This window comes from Phaseolus vulgaris, chromosome 10, assembly GCF_051622355.1.
Source record: "Phaseolus vulgaris cultivar YP4 chromosome 10, ASM5162235v1, whole genome shotgun sequence".
Classification (NCBI taxonomy): Eukaryota; Viridiplantae; Streptophyta; class Magnoliopsida; order Fabales; family Fabaceae; genus Phaseolus; species Phaseolus vulgaris.
Genome location: NC_143507.1, coordinates 35,563,670 through 35,584,435, shown reverse-complemented (window position 1 = coordinate 35,584,435; position 20,766 = coordinate 35,563,670). Strand labels below are relative to the sequence as shown.

Sequence of the window (20,766 nt, the reverse complement as noted above, 5' to 3'; positions counted from 1 at the left end):
TATTTTTAAACATAATTTATTACAGTGATCCATTATGACTCAATTTAATCATTTTTTAATACATTTCAGTGGTGTAATATGAAGGAATAAATTATTTTACCCATGTATAGATCAAGTACCAACTTTAAAAAAAATTAAAGGGGTTTGTGAATATGGTCAAACACTACAATAATGCATAGAGTGAAAAAAAACTCAGCAATAATGTGGAAACAAACAAAAATGAATGCAGCTTAGTTTTGTCATACTTTAAGTCACATTAGTATATAATAGCGCAAGATGAACCATTACAAACAAGAGGTTGAGATGGCCGAGTTGGTCTAAGGCGCCAGATTAAGGTTCTGGTCCGAAAGGGCGTGGGTTCAAATCCCACTCTCAACAAACATTTAATTTTAATTTACAATATTTTTTATAATGTTTCCTCTCAATCTTAGCTATTTTCATCATATTTAATGGAATTTTTCTCAAAATACCATTCATTTAATTTAAATAAGACAATTTAAAAAGAAAAGTTCATTTTTTTAGAATAATTAGATTAGAGTATCTTAGTACTGTTTTTTTACTAGCATGAATTAATTTTTTATTTATATTTAAGATCAAATGAGATTGTAAATTATTTTATCAATAATTATTTTTTCTTCTGTTGGAAACTTTTTACTAGAATCATAAGTAAAGGAACAATTAATTATCTATCCACGAAGTTTTCACATCAACAAAAATATTTGAACTCAATCTTTTAATGTACAAATTCAATCCTTCCCAATCAGACAAACTCTTATTGATTTTTATCTTTAAAAACACAATTTAACCATTAATATTAAAATTTATAAATAATCTTGACAACTTAACCTTTTTCAGTTTGTATTATTTAATTTCTAAATTCTTTTGTATTTTAAAAATCTATCATCAATCCATATCAATTCAATCAAATATAAATATAAATATAAGATATTCGTATTCTCTTGGAAAGTCAAAGATTCTTAATTCATTAGTGAAAGGTAAACGATGGATGAAACCTAACAGTAGTAGTACACAATACCATATCCAAAGATACACATAATCTATCAGAACAAGTAAGAGACTTCACTTTGTTAGTGTCAGACAACAAGTATGATCACATCCTTGCCAAAAACTGTAGTGCAATACAAATTTGATTTCAGTGAAAGTAAGGACTATAAATAGCATTATGCATACTAGAGTTTGCAAGTTTATTCATCCACAAACTTCTTAGTTATCATGGTTCAATGACTTCAACAACTATGTTTAACAAATAAGTGATAATAACCATTTGATAATCTGTGTCCTAACCACCATGCAGAGTTGATATAAAAACCACCACATCTTTCTCTTCCAGTGATGTGTCCAGCTGACCACTTAGCTCCCAGTCACAATCATTCACTAGGACAAGAACTCCAGGTCTCCTGCACAACAAACCACAAAACCAAAATATTAACATTGTTTAGCACTATAATATTACATACATATATATGCAATGCCAAATATTCAGTATAGGTAATCTTAATTAGTTTAAGCATAAACTAATGAGAAACCTGACTTAATCATTAAAGTAAGCTGTCTCTGAAGTTTGCAATAGTGCATATACATTAACTTATTCAGTGGGGTTAAGATTAAATTGATGAAACATACCTTTCCTCTATTCATAAACAAGCTAACTTGTTCCTATTACCAATGCTTAATTCAAATGTATTTAGATCATAAAACTTACACAGTATCTCCTTTCATGAACATCTCAGGCCTCTCCTTAATCAAGTTGGTCCGCACCCAAGAAAGCAAATCTTTCATGGTTAACTGAGAAAGTATGAAGAAAATGTTAGAGGAATGAAAGAATGTTCCAATGTATCATCATTAAAAAAATATATATTTATAGCTGTATATTGTACCTTGTCTTCTCCATTTTGCAGCTCAATATTTACATCATGAATCTTCTTAGAGTCACAAAGAAGTTCCAATCCCCCACTGTATGTTTCAGTAATTTTCTCAGATCACACAAAGATTCAAGGTTCTAATCTTATAGATAGATAATTCGATATTACGATGGATTCTAATAGGGTAGACATCCAAGCACCATGATTTACAATTGTAAGATGAATTTATATTGTACTCCATCAAATAACATTCTTAGCAAATATCACATTCTCTGACCTATCTCCAACACCACTGCCACATACCCACACACCCTCATCCACTCCCTAGAGTATTCTTTCAATAATGTCCTAACTATTATTTTTGAATGTCATAATTGACATTAATAGATTGGAACCATGTGTGTTCTTTCAGTGTCTCGACCAATCTACACGATGTGAGGGGATGATCATCTATAAAGAAGGTGTCAACAGAAAGCTCTACCTAGTTCCAGAGAGAACAAGGTAAAACGCTTTGTCGACTCCATCTGATAAGCTGATCATTCCGCTGCACAAGGTGCACTATGTAGCCATGTCTAAAAGGTTGCATAGAATAAAAAGAACCCAGAACATGAAATGTTCCCTATGGCTTTAGTAACAGAAATTTGATAAAGGGGAACATCAGTTCAATATCTGGAATCACCTTTGTTTTTATCTTTGAAGATTTTTACTGTTCAGAAGGAACTTAAACTATGAGAATTTTTTTCCTGTTCCTATTATGATTTGTGTTTTTTTGTACCAAGAAGATGCATAAGCAATACTCCTCAGTCCTCATAAAGAGGGAGATATGAAGTTAATCCTAATACCATGTTTGGAAAAAATTAATTAATTAATTATACCTGAATGATCACTTCTATTAGATCCCTTTGTTACACAGCATAACAATTAGCCCCACTTTGAATTTTGCAGTTGTTTGTTTGATCAGAAATATCTTCCACAACTTTCCATTTTCTTGAATTATAACAGCTTTTCTGAGCATGCCTCTTTGAATTAACCAGTTATGCATGAGTAAACACCATCCAAATACTACAACATATGATCAACAGAATCCAAGAACGATGTGAATAAATAAAATGAAACTGTTGCAGCAGACGAAGAGCTAAAACTCCACGCAATGTTAATAATCACCCAAAAAACAGTTTTATAAATCTCAGAGAAAAGCATCACACTTTCGCCTAAAAAGATCAGTCTCCCCATTGAAAAACTCCTTTTCTTCATGAAGAAATAAAATTATAGTTTACTGAGAAACATAACAAGCAGTGACTTATGACATATACAACGTAGACGTACCCGAATTCAAGCGTCAGCTGCATGTTCAACAACGTTTCCTCAGAACCCCCAAAACCCTAAAGAGAGAAACAATCGAAAGAGGAGAGAGAATGAGAGAAGCCTTCAAATCAAACTCCAAAAGCCATCAACTTTAACTCCTACAAACTCCACTGCACAATAAAAAGTTCATTACCCAATCTTAGCCGTCCATATTTTTTAAGCTTAAACACTCTAATCCAACGGTTGAAGAGATAGAACGGTGTACAAATCAACGGTTAAGATCAAATGTCCCATTACCCAGAACATGACACGTGATCATATACCCAATTAGTTCCTCGATTTCTCGTTTCCGATTGAAATTTTGGAAACCCATCTATACTACAAGCAACTTGTGTCGAAAGTTTAAATCTTGACCAACTTTGTCTCTTCCAATTCCTTCAGATTTTGCAAGCGAGGTTTGGATTTCGTGCTTTTGTATATTTTTGTTGAGTTTTTGAAGCTATGGAGGCTTACAAGAGATGGGTGAGGCAGAACAAAGAGTTTGTGCACTCCTTGGAGTCTTTGGCCAATGTAAGGTTACCTTTTGGATTAACAATTTGACAATACTTTTTTTGTTAAATTAAATGTAATCATTCCGTTGTTACAACTTCATGAGCCAAAGTGAATTTGTAAGTTAGGTCATACTTTTGTGTTTTTGTTACTTCTCACTAATTGTGGCTTGGCAATTATAACTGCACACAAAAATTTGGGGGAAATGGTGATCCTGATATGAATTTCGTGGGTCTATGTATAATTAGGCCATGCTGTTGCATCTGGTGCTATTTTGTTGTGTTTTTTTCACCGATGATCGTGATTTGGTTGTTTCATTTGTAAAACTGAAAAAATTGGGTTTTTGTAATTATTAATGAAAATATATGTAGTGCAGTGGTGTTAGAAAATAAATGAAGCTGCCTGTTTTGCTGTGATTGTTGTTTTCTGTTTGTTCAAGTCTATGAAGGCATTGTGTTGAAGCATAGTTTGTGAATATTTTATTGAGGAGTTGAAAATGTGGACAGGGATTGACATGGCTTCTTCCGGAACGGTTTTCTGAATCAGAGATTGGACCAGAAGCAGGTTTTGTGAATTTTTATAACTTTTTGCTCCCTCTTTTGAGTTTCATTAGAAGCTTAGATGTCCAGTTATTTGTTCATGTTGATCTCGAAGATGATAACTAGCTAATAAAAATAAATTTACTTTTTAAAACTGTGTATCCCTAAACTTAGTTTACCTGTTGCAAATCCCTATTGCAAATTGCTGCTGTTAACTAACTAGATTCCTGTTGCAATTTCAAAAGACATGTTACTTTCTTCTAGTCTAGCTATAGTTTCCTTAAAATTAACAACTTATAATTACCTTCTCTATTTTTTTAATTATTTTTCTCCTACTATATTTGGCTATGATATAGAGATCGGTACCTTATTGAGAAGATATATGATTTCATGCAGTTACAACCATTCTGGGTATCATCACAGCTCTCAATGAACACATAATTGATACTGCTCCTAAGCAAAATATTTCAGGCTCTGTTGCGCCTTATTCATTTCCTTATACATTATGGTTATCTGCATTAAAGGATTTGGAAACATTAGTTGAAGTTGTGGCACAACATTACTATGGTGATGATAGGAAATGGAATTTCCTTGCTGTTACTGAAGCAACCAAGTAAGCAGAATAATGTAATTTAGCGTATGGCCCTTCTTAATATCCTCTGTCTATTGTTACATTTCTTATATATGTGGTCAGCGATCCATCTTTCTTATTATCTTGTGTCACTATGAATCAGGGTACTGGTTCGGTTATCTTTATTTCGTAAGAGTGGATACAAGATGCTGCTACAAGGAGGTGAAACACCTAATGTTGAGGAGCATTCAGATAATTTTACTTCACAACATGTAGGTTTAAACCCTGATGGTCATCATAGACCTAGTTATATGAAAAATAATCTTGGTGCAAACCCAATGAATCTTGAAGGAAGAGCACTATCTGCTTTAGTTAGATTTGGAGAAAAAGCCAAGGTGTCGGATCCAGTGAGGTTACACAGGGTTCAACACCAACAAGAAACTATGGAGCCTACAAGTAATTTGTTTATAAAAACATTCCTAGCATTAGGTAGCAGTGTAATTGATTGTAATGCATGAGATATTCAACTAATATTTGTTTCTTTCAGCTTCAAGAGTAGATAGAGCTACACTTTTCACCATATTGTCAGAAAGGGGTCTGCGTGGGGCTCTATTTTTTATTGGAGAGGTTCTATTTATAAGTAGACCACTTATTTATGTTTTATTTATTCGAAAATATGGTATTCGGTCATGGACCCCTTGGTTCGTTTCGCTGGCTATTGATTGCATAGGAAACAGTTTTCTTTCACTTGTTACATCATCAGTGGCTGGTGGGAAGGAGCAATTGTTTCATCTGTCTGCCTCAGAAAAGGACGAGGTTTGTGTTTCTCTAGACTGAAAAACCATACCACATAAGATGCACTGAGCTTAAATAGTCTTCTGCATCAAATCTTGGCTGTTAATTTTGTGTTCCGAACTCTTGGATCCTTGTAATGTTCCACCCAGTAAAGAGCTAATGCTTAAAAAGTTTTGCTTCAGGCTAAACGACGAAAGCTGCTGTTTGTTCTTTACCTAATGAGAGATCCATTTTTCAGCAAGTATACTAGGTAGCAATGGTTTACATTTTGTTCTCATTTTTTGCCTTTCTTTCACATTTGTTACACCTTACGTTTTGCAATGTGCTACTTCTAAGTTGGAGAAAAAATGATACTAATTTTTTTATAATGTTTTAGGCAAAGGCTTGAAAGCACGGAGAAAACTTTGGAACCTATTCCTGTCATAGGTTTTCTTACAGGTGTGCTTCATACTTTGTTGTTTTCCTAGTTTACCTTTTATTGTCTCACTTGCTTATTATCTTCATTTCTGCTTGGTTGATTCGTATTTGATCTGTTTTCCTAATGTATGTTACAGCAAAACTTGTTGAGCTTATGATTGGAGCTCAAACACGATACACTTACATGTCAGGATCGTGATATAAAGTCCGGAACAAACACCTAATTGCCCTCCAAGATTTTGGAAAGATACATATTCTTACTCTTCTTCCATGCCATCTCCTGTTTCAGATCTTTCAAATGTTGAAGAGATATCAAACCAGCTACTGCTATGATTGAAAAATAACAAACCGTGCATGCTTGAACATTTCTTTTGCAAGACAATCCCAGACATAGAATGTGTTAGGCTGCAACCCATTTGTGGGACAAGTTGTTTGCAAGGATGATTTCACCATCAAAAACTCTGTATAAGCTGGAATATTTCTTTGGGAGATTTTGTTCTACTCCTATACACAATATAGGTTGGTGAGAGAGATTACACTTGTAGTTCTGAGCATCAATTGGCAAGTTAATCTGATTCTTGAACTTGGAAAACAGTATTATGTTCAAACTTGTTAAGTTTTAAGCTTATCTTCCATCAGCATCCATGTGTGGACAAATGTATTCTAAACTATGTTTTTTTTATCTCAAAAGAAGGTAAATGAATAACCATCTGAAGCAGCAATGCTGGCCAAATTATGTATTTTTTCTTATCAGCGTCAGCTTTTAACATCAGCTTCTAACATTCTTTCTCTTGTACATTTTAGTGTCTACCAATTCTTGTGCACCAAAATTACGTATCTTATGGTTCAAAGTTACTGTAAACTACTCAATGTCTTTGTAACATTATAGCTGTTTTGGTACGCAAAAAAATTCAGTTATACTGTTTAATACTTTCATATTTGATTGAGCAAAATGTCTTTGGTGTTACAGTGTCATGGCATTGTTCACAATTCTGTTGCATTCCTTTTCATAACAGTGGCAGTGACATACTTATTTTCATAAACTTTTAATATAATTTAAGTAACATTTCCCATTTCTTAGCATTTATTGTATATAAAACCAACCCTTCTCTCATAACAACAATGTTTCTCATCGTTATTTGCATTCTTCCTCTTCCTTACTCGTCATAACTGTATAAAATGAATTTCATTTTGGTTGTATTGGGTAACCAAATATGCTTAAGAGAAGAAAACAAGAAAAAAGTAGAATATTTTTTTTCATAAACTAAAACCAGATTATATAAAATAGAGAAGCTAATGAACATTTTTAGAAATCAGTACACGCTAATCTTATCTAATGAAGACGTTTATTTCTTTTTCTATTTTTTCCTTGCAAGGAAAATTTTGTTGAAACATAGCTTCAATGTTAAAGATTATATTAGAAGTGATGAATTATTGACTCTTTTTTCTCAATTATTGGATGACAATGAATAAGAGACACAATTCCTTATATAGCACTATTTACACTTTTAATTCTCATCTATCACAATTTTGTTTTTATTTCTCTATCTAACATTCTTTTGTTTTTATTTTCCTATCTAGCACCACTTCAAAAGTTTAAAAAAAATTAATAATTTTAATTTTGAATATATTAAAAAATATATTTTTAATGTTTAAAATAGTTATTAATGAAAAAATAAATGAGTTTTTACAAAATAAAAATAAAAAGTAATAAATTAAAAATGTTTAGTTTAAATTTTTTTTAAGAATGAAGAAAAAAAAATTAAACCCTACAACAACATAAAAGTTGAATCTATAAACATAAATTAATATTTATTTTTATTATTATTATTGATTATGTAATCATAATAATTTCAAGTAAAAAATATAGAACATAATTATAAAAAAAAAATAAAGTCAATTAATATTAATTAGTAGTGGACATACCGATAATATTGAAGTGTCTACCCTAAATGCAAAATCTTAAAAAAAAACTAATGCAAATGTTACACTTAATGCTTAAAAATATTATCTGTGTCTATTACTAATTAATACTAATTGACTTTGATTTTTTTTATAATTATATCCTGTATTTTTTACTTGAAATTAACATGATTACATCATCAATAATAATAAAAATAAATACTAATTTTTATTTATAAATTCAATTTTTATGTTGTTGTAGGGTTTAATTTTTTATTTTCTTCATCCTTAAAAAAAATTAAACTAAACATTTTTACTTTATTACTTTTTATTTTTATTTTGTAAAAACTTATTTCTTTATCCATTAATAACTATTTTAAACATTAAATAATTTTTTTTTAATGCATTCAAAATTAAAATTATTAATTATTAATTTATTATTATTATTTTACTTTTGAAATTGTGCTAGATAGGAAAATAAAAATAAAAGGGTGCTAGATATGGAAATAAAAACAAAAAGGTGCTAGATGGGGAAATAAAAGTGTCGACGTATATAAGATTTTAGAATATATTATTACATTCTCCTTCCTCCTTTATAAAAGAAAAAGACTTGAACTTCAACCTAATATTGGTAATGAGAATTACCAAAGCTTGAATTGTGACTTTATTTTGAGATATTTTTAGTCAATTGAAAAATATCCCCACATATGCCTAATTTTTTTTTTCATTGCATTTGAGGCAATTGCTTCCTGCACCCGATCAATTGTGACTGGCACCCGACATATTTTTAAAAATCCTACAATGCCCTTGTCTTCTTCACTTATGAAAACATTGAATGGTGAGGAAGAGGAAGTTCATGGATGTGTGAAGCTTTGCTTTGAGCTGCAAAAGAGGATGTGTGAAGCTTTGCTTTGAGCTGCAAAAAAAACCTCACAACTCACTTACGGATAAAAATATCTGCAAGTCACAACTCACTTACGGATAAAAATATCCGCAAGTCACAACTCACTTACGGATAAAAATATCCGCAAGTCACAACTTACTTACGGATAAAAAAATTCGAAAGCCACTAATCACCTACGGATAAAAATATCCGGAATGCAGTAATGGGTAATGGGTTACGGATAAATTTATGCGGAATGCAATACAAAATTACGGATGAAAATATTTGTAGGCATGTCGTACCTTCGACTTCAGAAGCTCTGCCTGCGAAAATGAAGGTCACGGTGGTTGCAGAAGAATGGAGAAGAAGGTGGCTCATGGTGGTTGGACAACAAGGTTGCTCACAGTGGCTGGACAACACGGTGGTTCACGGTGACTGCGGCACTGCTTCATGCACAATGGAATTGAAGAAGAGAAGAATAGGGTTGGTGCAGAAAATTAGGTGCATATCACAATTAAACTATTATGAAATTCATTAAAGGTAAATTTGTCTTTTACTAATAGGTGATTAGGTGCCAGTTAAAATGTGTTGGGTGCAGGGAGAATGTGCCTGCATTTGATTAACGGTTTGGCCCAACTAGCTTGAGTTAGCCCAATATGAAACCTTGCTTTAAAAATTGAATTCATTATATAGGGTGTTTCTTCCTACACCCCCATCAACTTTTAAAAAGACTGTTTTATTTCTTTTAACGATTTTTAGATTATCTTTTTTCAGAAGCTTTTTCAGAATATATTTTTCTAGAATTCATGAAATGTATCCTAAGATAATATTTCCATATCATATATATTAAGTTCTTCTGAAATTAATTTTTCAAAATAACTTTTCCTTAACGTGTTTCAAAATGAGAACTCGATGGGATATTTGATTATTTCACCTATTTAATGGGACGTAAGAAGAATTTTGATGAGGTGCAGAAAAAACACATTTCATTATATGGTAATAAAAAATGTCGTTTTAGTTATAAATTTAACTATCGAAAAATAATCATAAAAACTGTTAATCGAAAGTGCTGATTGTTAATTAATTTTTGATAGAAAGATATTTTAATTCAGGAAAAAACATTTCATTTAAAAATATTCAAAGATGTTTCATATCTTAAACTATGAAATGAAATAAATGTGTAATATCAATTTCACATGCGTAGGGTGAAACTCTTACTTTATTGTGAAAGAAGGACCAACTATCATCCTTATTCAATTATTATACCAAACATAAAATGTCAAATGTTACATACATTTTTAGTTACACCTTTAATTATCTTTAAATATAATCATCTTTAATTATATTTAAACTAGGGTCCACACTTAAAGGAAGAAAATACATTTTCATAATTATTGATTGAAATTTAAAGAGATTTTAATGACTTTACATATGCCCACACATATGGTATAGATTGGTCCATTAACAATTATAAATTCTTTGTTTTTACCATTATCAATTTAATGAGTCAAATCTACAGTTACGATATGAAGGCATGGAATTTAATAATAATTGATTCTGCATTCATCTGGGTTTAAAACAATGTATCAATGTTTAAGAAGATTAAATAAAAGCAGACAAAACAGAATTCAACTTCGCAAAGTAGTTTGATGAAGTGAAGAAGGAGCAAATTTTTTCTTTCCTACCTAATCTTAATATTAATATGGGTTTGCACCCTAAAAAGAACTATACAAGGCATAATAAATTAAAAATTTAAGTTAATATTAAAATAAATACAATAAGATTTCTTACGGGAATTTTCCAAAAAGAGTATATGCTAAATAAATAAATGAATTATTTAATTTGATATATTAAGATAGTAATTAATCATCTTAAGTTTAAATATCACAATAAATAATTTATTTAAAGGTTAAATATATTTCTCGTTATTTTATTATAAGATATGAAATTGTTTTTTCTTTTTTTCTAGTTTAAACTTTAAACTACCTGAATGTAAGAAAACTATTGGATTTTTTTTTTCTAGTTTAAACTTTAAACTACTTGATCAATATTTTTTTTATTACGTAATACGAATGTAAACTATATTATAATATTATAACATCTAAGTCAACGATAAATTAACATGTAATAATTTACCATTCTAGTACATAATAAAAATTTATTTATCACGAAAAAATGACTCATTCCAATAATTTTCTTATTATAAGTATCAAAAAATATAAAAACGAAAATCAATTTTGTATGAAAATAATGAGTAGAAAAACATATTTAACTTTTTATTTAATAAAAAATATTATGATGTAGCTTTATTGTGTGTATTTTTTTTTGGAACATAGATAATTGTAAAGCCATTAGGGGTGGATAATGTGCTTAGGTTGGGTGTATAAAAGTAGTTTAATGTAAAAGATAAAAGTGATTTGAATGAGATGAATATATGGAAAGGGATTAATGTCTTACCCTAATAAAATATAACCCTAATGAATAATAAAAAATAGTGGATTGTGTTGATGGTAAAATTACTTATTTCTAGGTGTCATACCCATTCATCACTCACCAATCACCATTCACCATTCACATCTCACCACTCTCCAACAAGCCTCATGGATGAAGCTAAGAAGGGCCCCCCAATCTCAAACAAATAAGAAAACCCCATTCTCATCCAATGGAATAGTTCTTCCCACCATTCACAATAAATAAACACCATCTACATTCAACCAAAACAAATCAAAATAAACAATGATGTCATTAGGAGTAGCCAAAAGTTGGTAGAATAATAAAGAATAAACAAACCATCACCAAAGTTATAAAAAAAAAAAACACTTGTGAGAAGGGTGAGAAGGGAGAAGTGAGAGGAAGTGCCCTACACCATAGGGCCCACCTCCAAAGGTCCCCCATCCAGAAGCCAAGAGAAGAGTTGGCACTCAAATATTATAATAAGTAAAACTTTAATTATTTGTTCATTCTCATGTAATATTTTTAAGAAAAATATATTTAAAGTTGTATATAAATTTTGATTTATAAATATATAATAAAAAATATGTTTAAAATTAAATGATATAAAAAATATTAAAATAATAATATTGAAAATTGTAATTTGATTATATAAAAATTTGGGTTATTAATATATTATTATTCTACTTTTAATTATAGAACACCATGAAGAGTGAATAAATAATTTAATAAGGCAAAGAATATAGTAAAAGTAAAAAAGTAAATTTGAGTAGTGGGAGATATGTTTAAATGTTAATAAATTATTGAGATATAAAAAATGTGGAAAAGGAAGAAGCATGGGTGTTGGTGAATACTGAAATTGGCACAAGAGGGTCCCAAGATTAGGGTGAGGGAGATGTGAGAATGGTGGGTCCCACATAGGGGCCACCACTATTTTTCTTCCATTGTGGTCCACTTTCAAAGTGAGGGGAGGGGGGCAGGGGCAGAGCCACCCAAACCAGCAAGGTCATGGGCCTATTTGCTTGGGGTGGTGGGGCCCACGTGGGGAAGGGGGACCGTTGGATTTAGGGATGGTGGGTCCCACAGGGGGCAGTGTACGTAACAGTGGGCAGCATTGACACGCATGCAGAGAGTGATTTGGAAAATAAAGTGGGTCTCTCTCTCTTTGGCCCGTCGCCCATCATCTCACCACCTTGCCGCCACCACCACACACTCCTTCCTCCGCCTCCAAAAACACCCTCCCCAAATACATATATTTTTATATTCTATTCCTACTTCTACACATTTTTTTTTTAATTTTTAATAGTTAATTAAATATTAATTTACAAACTAATCTTTATTAAAAAAAACTCAATTATTATCTTAAGATAAATAATAAATTTATAAAAATTAAAAGATAAGCATACTTAGATATTATCAACTATAATACGGATTAGTTACTAATCCTTAAAAAAAACACTTACCTTGCATGTTCCATTTCATATAATTTACAAGTTTTATGATCTATATAACATCTATGTAGCACAGACACTGACAGGAACATTGATACAACACGGATACGGATATGGAGATACGTAAAATCTTTAAAATGTAGGACACGGAGATACGAATCTATATATTATATAATTATGAATTATATAAATTGACAATAAAGATTTATGTGAACAAGTATATTCCAGATTATTTTTTAAAATAGATTTCATAACCGGTTCACAAAGATTTGATTCTTATTTTTATAATCATAATAACAATTTATACAATAAAGTTTGAATTTTGAGAAAATTAATGTATTTTTTCTTTTTAAAATTGTGTTAGAATCGTATTAGAATTGTTAGAAATTTAACAAATATTTTTTGAATTGGACACTTCACGGATACGTGTCCTATAAGTGTCGGTATTTAAACGTCTTTTAAGAGGAATGTCCGAACTTCATAATCTATGATTCAAAGTGCGGACTGACCAACCTTTTTTCATGTTAGTTCTTTTTTAATTTTTTATCAGTATATAGTATAGTTTGTTTGCTAAATATAATTAAATATTTTTATTCATTAATTTATTAATATTTTATATTTACAAGTATTTATCTAAATTTTATGCATGATTCATTTTAACATATATATTTTTCTGATATACTTCCTTATTTATTTATAATAAATAATAAATCATTAGTCTTTTAAATTGTATTTAATTGTTACACTTGCACTGAAACGTTTTTTTTTTATAAAATACTTAAATTTAGGATTAAAAAACTACAAAAGATTTTACACAAATCTTTAAAAAAATTAATTTATACGGATGAATTTGGAAACCTGCAACTATGTGAGACAAACCAGTCCTTGTAAGTTTTATGCTGATCAATTTGTCCTAACTCATTTTAGGTAAGTCAAATATAAACCATAAAATAAAACAGTATCAACTTTTATTTTCGTCTAGAAATCGAATGTTTTACATTTTGATAAGAATATTTTTATTTACAAACGATGGAATGATCAGATAGTTTTGTACCATTTTACTTTGGTTTATATTTGGTGTTGAATTTAATTAGGATGGTACTCCTAACTTGCAATATTGTGACTTGTTTTAGGCTTCTTAATTACCAGCAACCGTGTGACATAATAGCTATTAGAATGAGAGGTGAATGCTGTATTTCGTATCAGTTTTGGAAATTCTGCTCTCTTTTTTTGTTTGCTACAAAATATAGTTTTGTTTTGTATTCTTTAAAATAGGGTGTTCTTCATTCTGCTGATTTTTATCATCCAATTATTTATTAATGTTTCTATAAGTTGGTAGAGCGTCAAAAGATAACGTTTTCCTCTCTCTAGGTATACTACTACTAATAATTATGTAAACAAAGTTGTGAGAACTCATTCGCATTATATTATTAAAGTTTAGAAACAAGTAAATTCTTAAAATATGAAAGATTAGACTAAAACTCATATGTTAACAAAAATGATACATAGATAGATTGTACTTATTCATAAAGAATTCTAAGAACAGACTAGATGATATCCTATTCTATCACTGAAAAGATTCTTTATGAATAAATCATAAATTAACCAACTTATCAGCACACACATTTTCTTCATGAAAAATATGGGTAACCCTAAACCTGATTTTCCCACAGTAATTAAGACAAGTATTCCATCGATTACAAAGCATTCCAGAAACATTGGTTCTAGTAGTAAACACAACACAAACCAAAACAAAATCACATTCCAACCAGACATTAGTAAGCTCCATCTTTTAAGTTTCTTCCATAACATGTATAACCCCATAAAAACTCAACAAATAAAGCAGTCTGAACTTCAAGAAACGCATAGAAAGGCATAAGAAACTCTTGTTTATAGAGTGGGAAGCAACAATTCAAAACTACCACATCTCCAAACTTGACTTTAACGTCACTGCTCCCATCCCAACACCACAAACGTCCCAAGAAAAACAGAGGAGATTCAAAAGTCTGAGTCTTACACGCAGAGATCCAGCTCTAGCAGAGATTGTGAGTTATGAAAGAGGATTTCGTGTCCAATAAGCGTTCCAAAGAAATTGTGACAGGTGGATAAAAATTATCGAAAAAAAACAGAATGACACTATTCATGTTTTAAAAAAATATATTTTTATTTTTCTTGATATTTCATATTAGATTTTACAACAAAACTAGCCACTCTTTTACTAAAGAAAAAGGAAACAAATTTGTTTCGTGAATCAATATTTATATATTTTTAAATAATAATAACATTAGAAATTGGAATAAAAGTTGGATTAGGAAGAAAAAGAGAAAGAACAGAAAAGAGTAGGGGAGGGTGGGTTTTCTATAAATGAATAGAAGAGTTAGAATTTATTGGTGTGGATTTTGATGATAATGTGGTGGCATGCTTATTGATTCTCAAGTGAGTGAGTGGTCCTTATCAATTTATTTCATACTATAACTATCATTAAATAACATTAGAAAATGGAATATGAGTAGCATTACCCTCTACAAAAAAAATATAGAACTTAAACAATATATAGTGTCGTAATTTATTAGTAGAGGACTTGTTATCCTCCAAAGTAAAGGTACTTTGAGTAAAGTGTGGTAAAAAAACATAAAACATTTAAAAAAAGTCCTTCAAACATTGGGTGATAGACCCACACGCCCTTAACCATTCACTATTTCACACGTCCTATGATGTATGTTGTGTGTTTTCTATATATCTTCTTCCACTATTCTTCAAAACCAACAACATGCACCAAGCACACGCTCCATGCCATTGACTTTCCATTTCAAGTCTTGCTCATTGCACGCTGTCTTTCATTATTATTATTTTTATTGTTCTTGTTATTTGTTTGTTTTTTTTTTGTTTTCTTTCACTGAATATAATTGTTTGACACAAACTTTGTGAGTCCAAAAGTGCACCCATATGGTAGCTGCTCATTGTTACGTTATACCCTTTTCTCCTTTCTTCCTCATCTTAATCTCATAGGCCAAAGGTAACATCGTTTTTCCCCCACCTTTTGTTTCTTTTTTTTTTCTTTTTCTTCATGTTAGTGTGTTTTTAGTTTTGGCATAAATCTCTGGTCTTGTTGGGCATGAAATGCGTCATTAATTAATGCATTCACGCCTTTAAACTAGTGGGTATGGGCAATGTGCCTTCTTTTAAGATGTTGGGTACGTGTAAGGTGTCTTATTCCAAATCATTTTTAAAATGGAATATTGTGAGTGAGCTCCTAAAAACAAAACTTTCGTTTGCATGCAAAAAATTTTGTTTATTCAAAACAATTCCAACTTGCCGGGATCAATTATCTCTCATCCACACCTTTACCATTTTAACTCCCTTTTTCTACTATATAATCTCACAACATCATTCAATGTCTCAAATCTCATCAAAATTAACTCCCTCCATCCTAAATAAGATGGATGTGTTTTATATTTCTTTCTTCCTAGCAAAATCGGATTAGAAATCAATTAATTGGATTAGAAACCAATATAATGTTAATCAGGAGTGTTGATCACTTTGTGACTTCCAACATCAAAAGTGCCACTTTGTAAATAGATAATCTTGGTGTTACCTGAAATCATTCGAACTCATATTGATGAGAAAAATATTCTAAAAAAGAATTAAAAAAAATAGTTGTTTAATGAAGTGAGTAGTTTTGTTAAGGATACATAAAATAGTTTAGAAAAAAAAAGAATAATTTTGGTTATCCTGAAATAGTTGAGGGCATGATAGATTGATGATGCGAGAATCTTATCGAGTTCACTTGCATTGTTACATTGAAAATTTGTTTTGGGTTTGTTTCTTTTTCTTGTGTTCTCCATGGCCTCCATGTTTTAACGTATTTTGCAGTTGCCAAATATAAGTGAATGAATTGACCAAAAGTGGGGTAGCCCAATGGGGAGGATGGGACCCATCACGTGCAATAGTCCTACTCTGCACGGCTCCATAAAAAATGAGCGTACATTTATTTGCATCTACAAAGTCATCCACGGTAAACACAAACAGGGCCCCCACACAAACAGAACCACCTTCTCATTCTCATTTCTCAACTCCTTCCTCACTATATATACTTTTATTCTCACTACTCACTACCACTCTTATTCTAACACCACTTTCTATCTTATTCCTACAACACTTTTTTTCTTCTTCTCTTCTTCTTTTTCTTTTTGTCAACACATGGCTCATCAATCTTCTCGAGACGTTGATCTAAGGCTGGGAGAACCCAAGGGGCCCAAACTGGAACCGGAGACGGAGGAGGCTTCTGCCATACGTGTCATGCCGGTGGCTGTGCACGTGCCCTCCATCTCCATGTCCAAGGCCCTGGCCCAAGCCCAGGCCCAACCGCAGAAGCGGGCCTCCACCAAGGACCGTCACACAAAAGTCGAGGGCCGAGGCAGGAGGATCCGAATGCCCGCCACGTGTGCGGCGCGGATCTTCCAACTCACGCGAGAACTCGGCCACAAGTCTGACGGCGAAACCATCCGATGGCTCCTTGAACACGCCGAGCCCGCCATCATAGCCGCCACGGGCACCGGCACCGTCCCCGCCATCGCCATGTCCGTCAACGGCACGCTCAAGATTCCGACCACCTCTCCCTCCGACCCAGAACTCGGGGACCCGCCCGAGAGGAAGAAGCGTAAGCGACCCGCCAACAGCGCCTACGTGGACGTAAACGACGGCGCAGTTTCAGTCCCCGCGGGCCTCACGAGCTCCACTAAGCAAAACACAAAGACAACCACCACCACTACCACCACGACCACGACAATTCCGCAACACACCGCGATCCCGTTGCCGCAGGGCGTGGTCCCCGTGTGGGCCGTGCCTTCAAACGCCGTCGTTCCGACTGCAGGCGCGTTCTTCGTCGTCCCTCAAACGGCTTCCTTTCAGCAGCAGCCGCAGTTTTTTACCATAGCACGACCCATCTCCGCGTTTGTCTCCTCCATGGTCACACCCGTTCAACTCCAACCAACCTCCACATCCTCTCCCGCAAACGCTAACCCTTCCTCCACCACGCCGTCGTCGAAGTCCCCAGCCAGAGCCACCGTGATGGCTCCAACCACTACCACCACAACACACATGCTCAGAGACTTCTCGTTGGAGATTTACGACAAGCAAGAGTTGCAGTTCATGTCGCGCGCGTCTTCCAAGAATTGAGAGGAGAAGAAGTGAATCTGGGCGACGTCGTTCTGAGCTAGCGAGAGAGGAGCAGCACGTGGGCACGTGATGCCGGATTAAAATGGTGGGACCACGTGCAATGATGTGGGTCACCCCCAAAAGTAGAGGGTATGGTGGGGGACCCAGTGGGAGCAACTTCTAGTACTCTACGCAGAGTAATTTTTTTCATATTTCCCAAAATAATGTTAATAATAATTATAATAAATTTACATTTTCATTTCTGTGTTTTCAATTAAAAAAATTTCATTTTTCAGTCATGATAACTAATTTAAACTGACGATAGAGAATTTTAGTTAAAATTATGTAAAACTAAAAATATTGTTTGATTTGTTTGTTGGTGAGGGTGGAAGGGGCCACTTAATGGGTGGTGATGTGAGGGTAGAAGAGGGACCCAAAAGGTAGGATTGTGAGGGTAATGGATGGACCCTACGGGACCGTTTACGCACCGTTCTCGAGTCAGCCTTTTCAAAGTGGTCCCTTTTGGTGCCAGAAAGTCCCAAAGGATACGTGTCACACTCTGCTTAGTCCACAGGTGGGGCACCACTTTTACCCTTCGACACGTGTGTTTTTCTCGGTCCCACTTTCCTCCACACCAACCACTTTATTGCTTTTGGTTTCCTTGCTCCAAAGAAAACATCAAACAAAATTAACGCAAAGAAAGAGAGAAAATAAATATTCTTATTATTTTTTTCTTCGTTAGCTTCATAGATAAAATGGTTTTTCCTTTATTTATTTTTGAAACGGTTGACAAGGATATATGCAAGAGAGAATTGAATTGAATCTAAGTTTTGATTGGCTTGGGATGAGAATAATAAATTTTTGTGGAAGAATGTTTTGTAGTGTTAGAGTTGAATGGGAAGATAGAATGTTAAGTGCGTTTTCTAGTTATGGTTTTCCCAATGTTAGTACTGTTGCTGCTGTGTTGTACTCAGAATCTTCAACTTTAAATGTATACATTCTATGTGAAGTGTTCTCCTAGAATTGAAACTTATTAAAAAAATCATGTTCATTTTGGATTACAACCCTTTTTCAAATGTTATGCACTATAAGTATTGGTTTAGTTTGTTATTTATAACCATAGAGTTTCTTCCAACACGTTTAATAGAGTGTCATATTCAATAATAATTTATATAATTTTTTTAATTTATCAAGATGTCTTTTAAAATAAAATAACGGAATTTTAAATTTTAAATCACTCCAAAGATAGTAAGAACTTAAAATAACTATTTTAAAAAATATAAAGAAGCTTAGTTTTAGAAATAACTATGTTTTTTGGAATATACGTAAATTTATTTGTTATTTTTATAACATTTTTGTTCTTATCGATTGACTTTCTCGTTGGATGACTTTGGTGACAAACTCTAGCTCCGATCTGTCTCTTCTGAGATCTGGTCTACGTCTTGTTGCATTGAAACGCGACTCCGTTGAAACAGGCATGTTGATTACACTTTGACAATCAAATCAAATTTAAGGAGTATTCAGTTTCAGTCTTAGAAACAACGTCCCTTTACTTGGGGATTTCAAGTCCCTTTTATAGTTTATCTCTTGTAACAACTTTCTCTCATGAGAATCTAATCTCAACTGAAAACATACTCAATAGGAAAACATTTTATTTATGGGTGCCTTCTCTCGAGGTGCTACATCATAAAGGAATCTTATCTCTAAAGAGAATATAAAATAATAACAGAACAACTACTTGTCAGCAGGGCACCATCTTAGGTGCCAACAATATGGAGATATTATGTTTACTTGGACACCCTACTCATGGTGCAATGTTATCCTTTACCATGCATGAAACTTAATCACTATGTGCCCTAGAACACACATACTTAGGTTAAAAGAACATTTACTTGACCTAGACACCACATGTACTATACATACCCATATGTTCAAAAATATCCTTTACTAGTAACCTTATACTAACGTATAAAAATGTTATTTTAATTATGCCTCAACGGGCTTATTAAGGTAACTAGGCCAAACTTATGACCTGTTTCGTAGGTCCAACAGTCGAGTTGACCTACTCACCTTGTGCACTGAGCTCCAATTATTGAGCGAGTACCGAGTATTCTGTCTAGTACAATTTTTTTTCCTATATTAACCTCCTTCGTTGTTTTCAGAACTGTTACATCATATATTTTTATTATTTTTATGAGAATAATTATTTTGAATATTTTAATTTAATTTATTCATATTATTATATAAAGTTAACACTTTTTTTTTGTGTTTTTCTAATTATATAATTTTAATTTTTATAAAATTAAAATAATTTTATTATTTAATAAAAACAAACGAACGTAACATCTTTCTATTTAAACTTTCCATATAAAACATTCTGTATCAAATGAGTGTATTATGTATATGTTTCCTTATAGTTTCTATATTATTTCTTTGTATTTTTTCATAAAGTGATTATTTTATTTTAATTTTTACTTATTTATTTATCCTTTTAATGCATCATAAAAAAAATATATGCACGTATTTGTTGTGCAAATATATTTTTTCTAGGAAAAATAATAACAAAGCAATAATTTAGTTAAAAATATGTGAAGCTGTAATTTTATATATATTTACTCAATTATAAACTATCATAAATGAAATTTATTAATTGCTATAATAATTATTAAAACTTTATATCTAAGATAATTTCAGATTAATTAATAATACAAAAAATAATAATGTATAAAGATTAAATTTTTAAAAATAAAATAAAATTGATATATTTAATTTTATTTATAATAATTTACATTTTAATATTTTTTAAATTCTTAAAAATTGAGTGAAAACAAGTGCTTTTAAAAATAAATTAAAATAAGTATTA

General features: G+C 32.0%; 3 protein-coding genes and 1 non-coding gene across 7 annotated transcripts; 3 read left to right on the top strand and 1 right to left on the bottom strand.

The window, feature by feature from the left end:
* Positions 1 to 297: 297 nt before the first annotated feature.
* On the top strand, positions 298 to 378 carry TRNAL-AAG (transfer RNA leucine (anticodon AAG)). The gene has a single exon. It is a non-coding gene; the product is annotated as a tRNA-Leu (tRNA).
* Positions 379 to 1,059: 681 nt separating this feature from the next.
* LOC137818291 (ubiquitin-related modifier 1 homolog 2) lies at positions 1,060 to 3,351 on the bottom strand. Its single transcript, XM_068621618.2, has 4 exons — positions 3,210 to 3,351; positions 1,899 to 1,974; positions 1,724 to 1,806; positions 1,060 to 1,418 (listed from the first exon to the last, which is right to left on the bottom strand). Exons 1-4 carry the CDS (start codon positions 3,230 to 3,232, stop codon positions 1,301 to 1,303), a joined length of 300 nt encoding a protein of 99 aa, XP_068477719.1. The 5' UTR covers positions 3,233 to 3,351; the 3' UTR covers positions 1,060 to 1,300.
* Position 3,352: 1 nt separating this feature from the next.
* SSE1 (shrunken seed protein (SSE1)) lies at positions 3,353 to 6,799 on the top strand. Of its 4 annotated transcripts, XR_016516270.1 has the most exons (9): positions 3,493 to 3,758; positions 4,244 to 4,301; positions 4,673 to 4,889; positions 5,011 to 5,303; positions 5,395 to 5,474; positions 5,578 to 5,663; positions 5,825 to 5,892; positions 6,019 to 6,080; positions 6,197 to 6,799. XR_016516270.1 is itself a non-coding variant. In XM_090296381.1 (8 exons), coding segments are annotated over exons 3-8 (756 nt in total). In that variant the 5' UTR covers positions 3,353 to 3,758; positions 4,244 to 4,301; positions 4,673 to 4,901; the 3' UTR covers positions 6,259 to 6,799. The 4 variants fall into 4 exon arrangements, 3 of the variants coding, with proteins under 3 accessions (XP_090152507.1, XP_068477718.1, XP_090152508.1); XM_090296381.1 differs by having other exon boundaries at positions 3,353 to 3,758; positions 4,673 to 4,903; positions 5,395 to 5,663; XM_068621617.2 differs by having other exon boundaries at positions 3,484 to 3,758; positions 5,395 to 5,663.
* A 9,980-nt stretch (positions 6,800 to 16,779) lies between these two features.
* LOC137818690 (transcription factor TCP9) lies at positions 16,780 to 18,162 on the top strand. Its single transcript, XM_068622252.2, has one exon. It carries the CDS (start codon positions 16,947 to 16,949, stop codon positions 17,922 to 17,924), a length of 978 nt encoding a protein of 325 aa, XP_068478353.1. The 5' UTR covers positions 16,780 to 16,946; the 3' UTR covers positions 17,925 to 18,162.
* Positions 18,163 to 20,766: the final 2,604 nt, after the last annotated feature.

Bases quoted from the DNA above. Each gene is read 5' to 3' on its own strand.
- LOC137818291 (XM_068621618.2), bottom strand. From the start codon at position 3,232: ATGCAGCTGACGCTTGAATTCGG. The intron at 1,975-3,209 runs GTACGTCTACGT...TGAAACATACAG, and splicing joins CAGCTGACGCTTGAATTCGG to TGGGGGATTGGAACTTCTTT. The intron at 1,807-1,898 runs GTACAATATACA...ATACTTTCTCAG, and splicing joins TGCAAAATGGAGAAGACAAG to TTAACCATGAAAGATTTGCT.
- SSE1 (XM_068621617.2), top strand. From the start codon at position 3,690: ATGGAGGCTTACAAGAGATGGGTGAGGCAGAACAAAGAGTTTGTGCAC. The intron at 3,759-4,243 runs GTAAGGTTACCT...AAATGTGGACAG, and splicing joins CCTTGGAGTCTTTGGCCAAT to GGATTGACATGGCTTCTTCC. The intron at 5,893-6,018 runs GTAGCAATGGTT...ATAATGTTTTAG, and splicing joins TTTTTCAGCAAGTATACTAG to GCAAAGGCTTGAAAGCACGG.
- LOC137818690 (XM_068622252.2), top strand. From the start codon at position 16,947: ATGGCTCATCAATCTTCTCGAGACGTTGATCTAAGGCTGGGAGAACCC.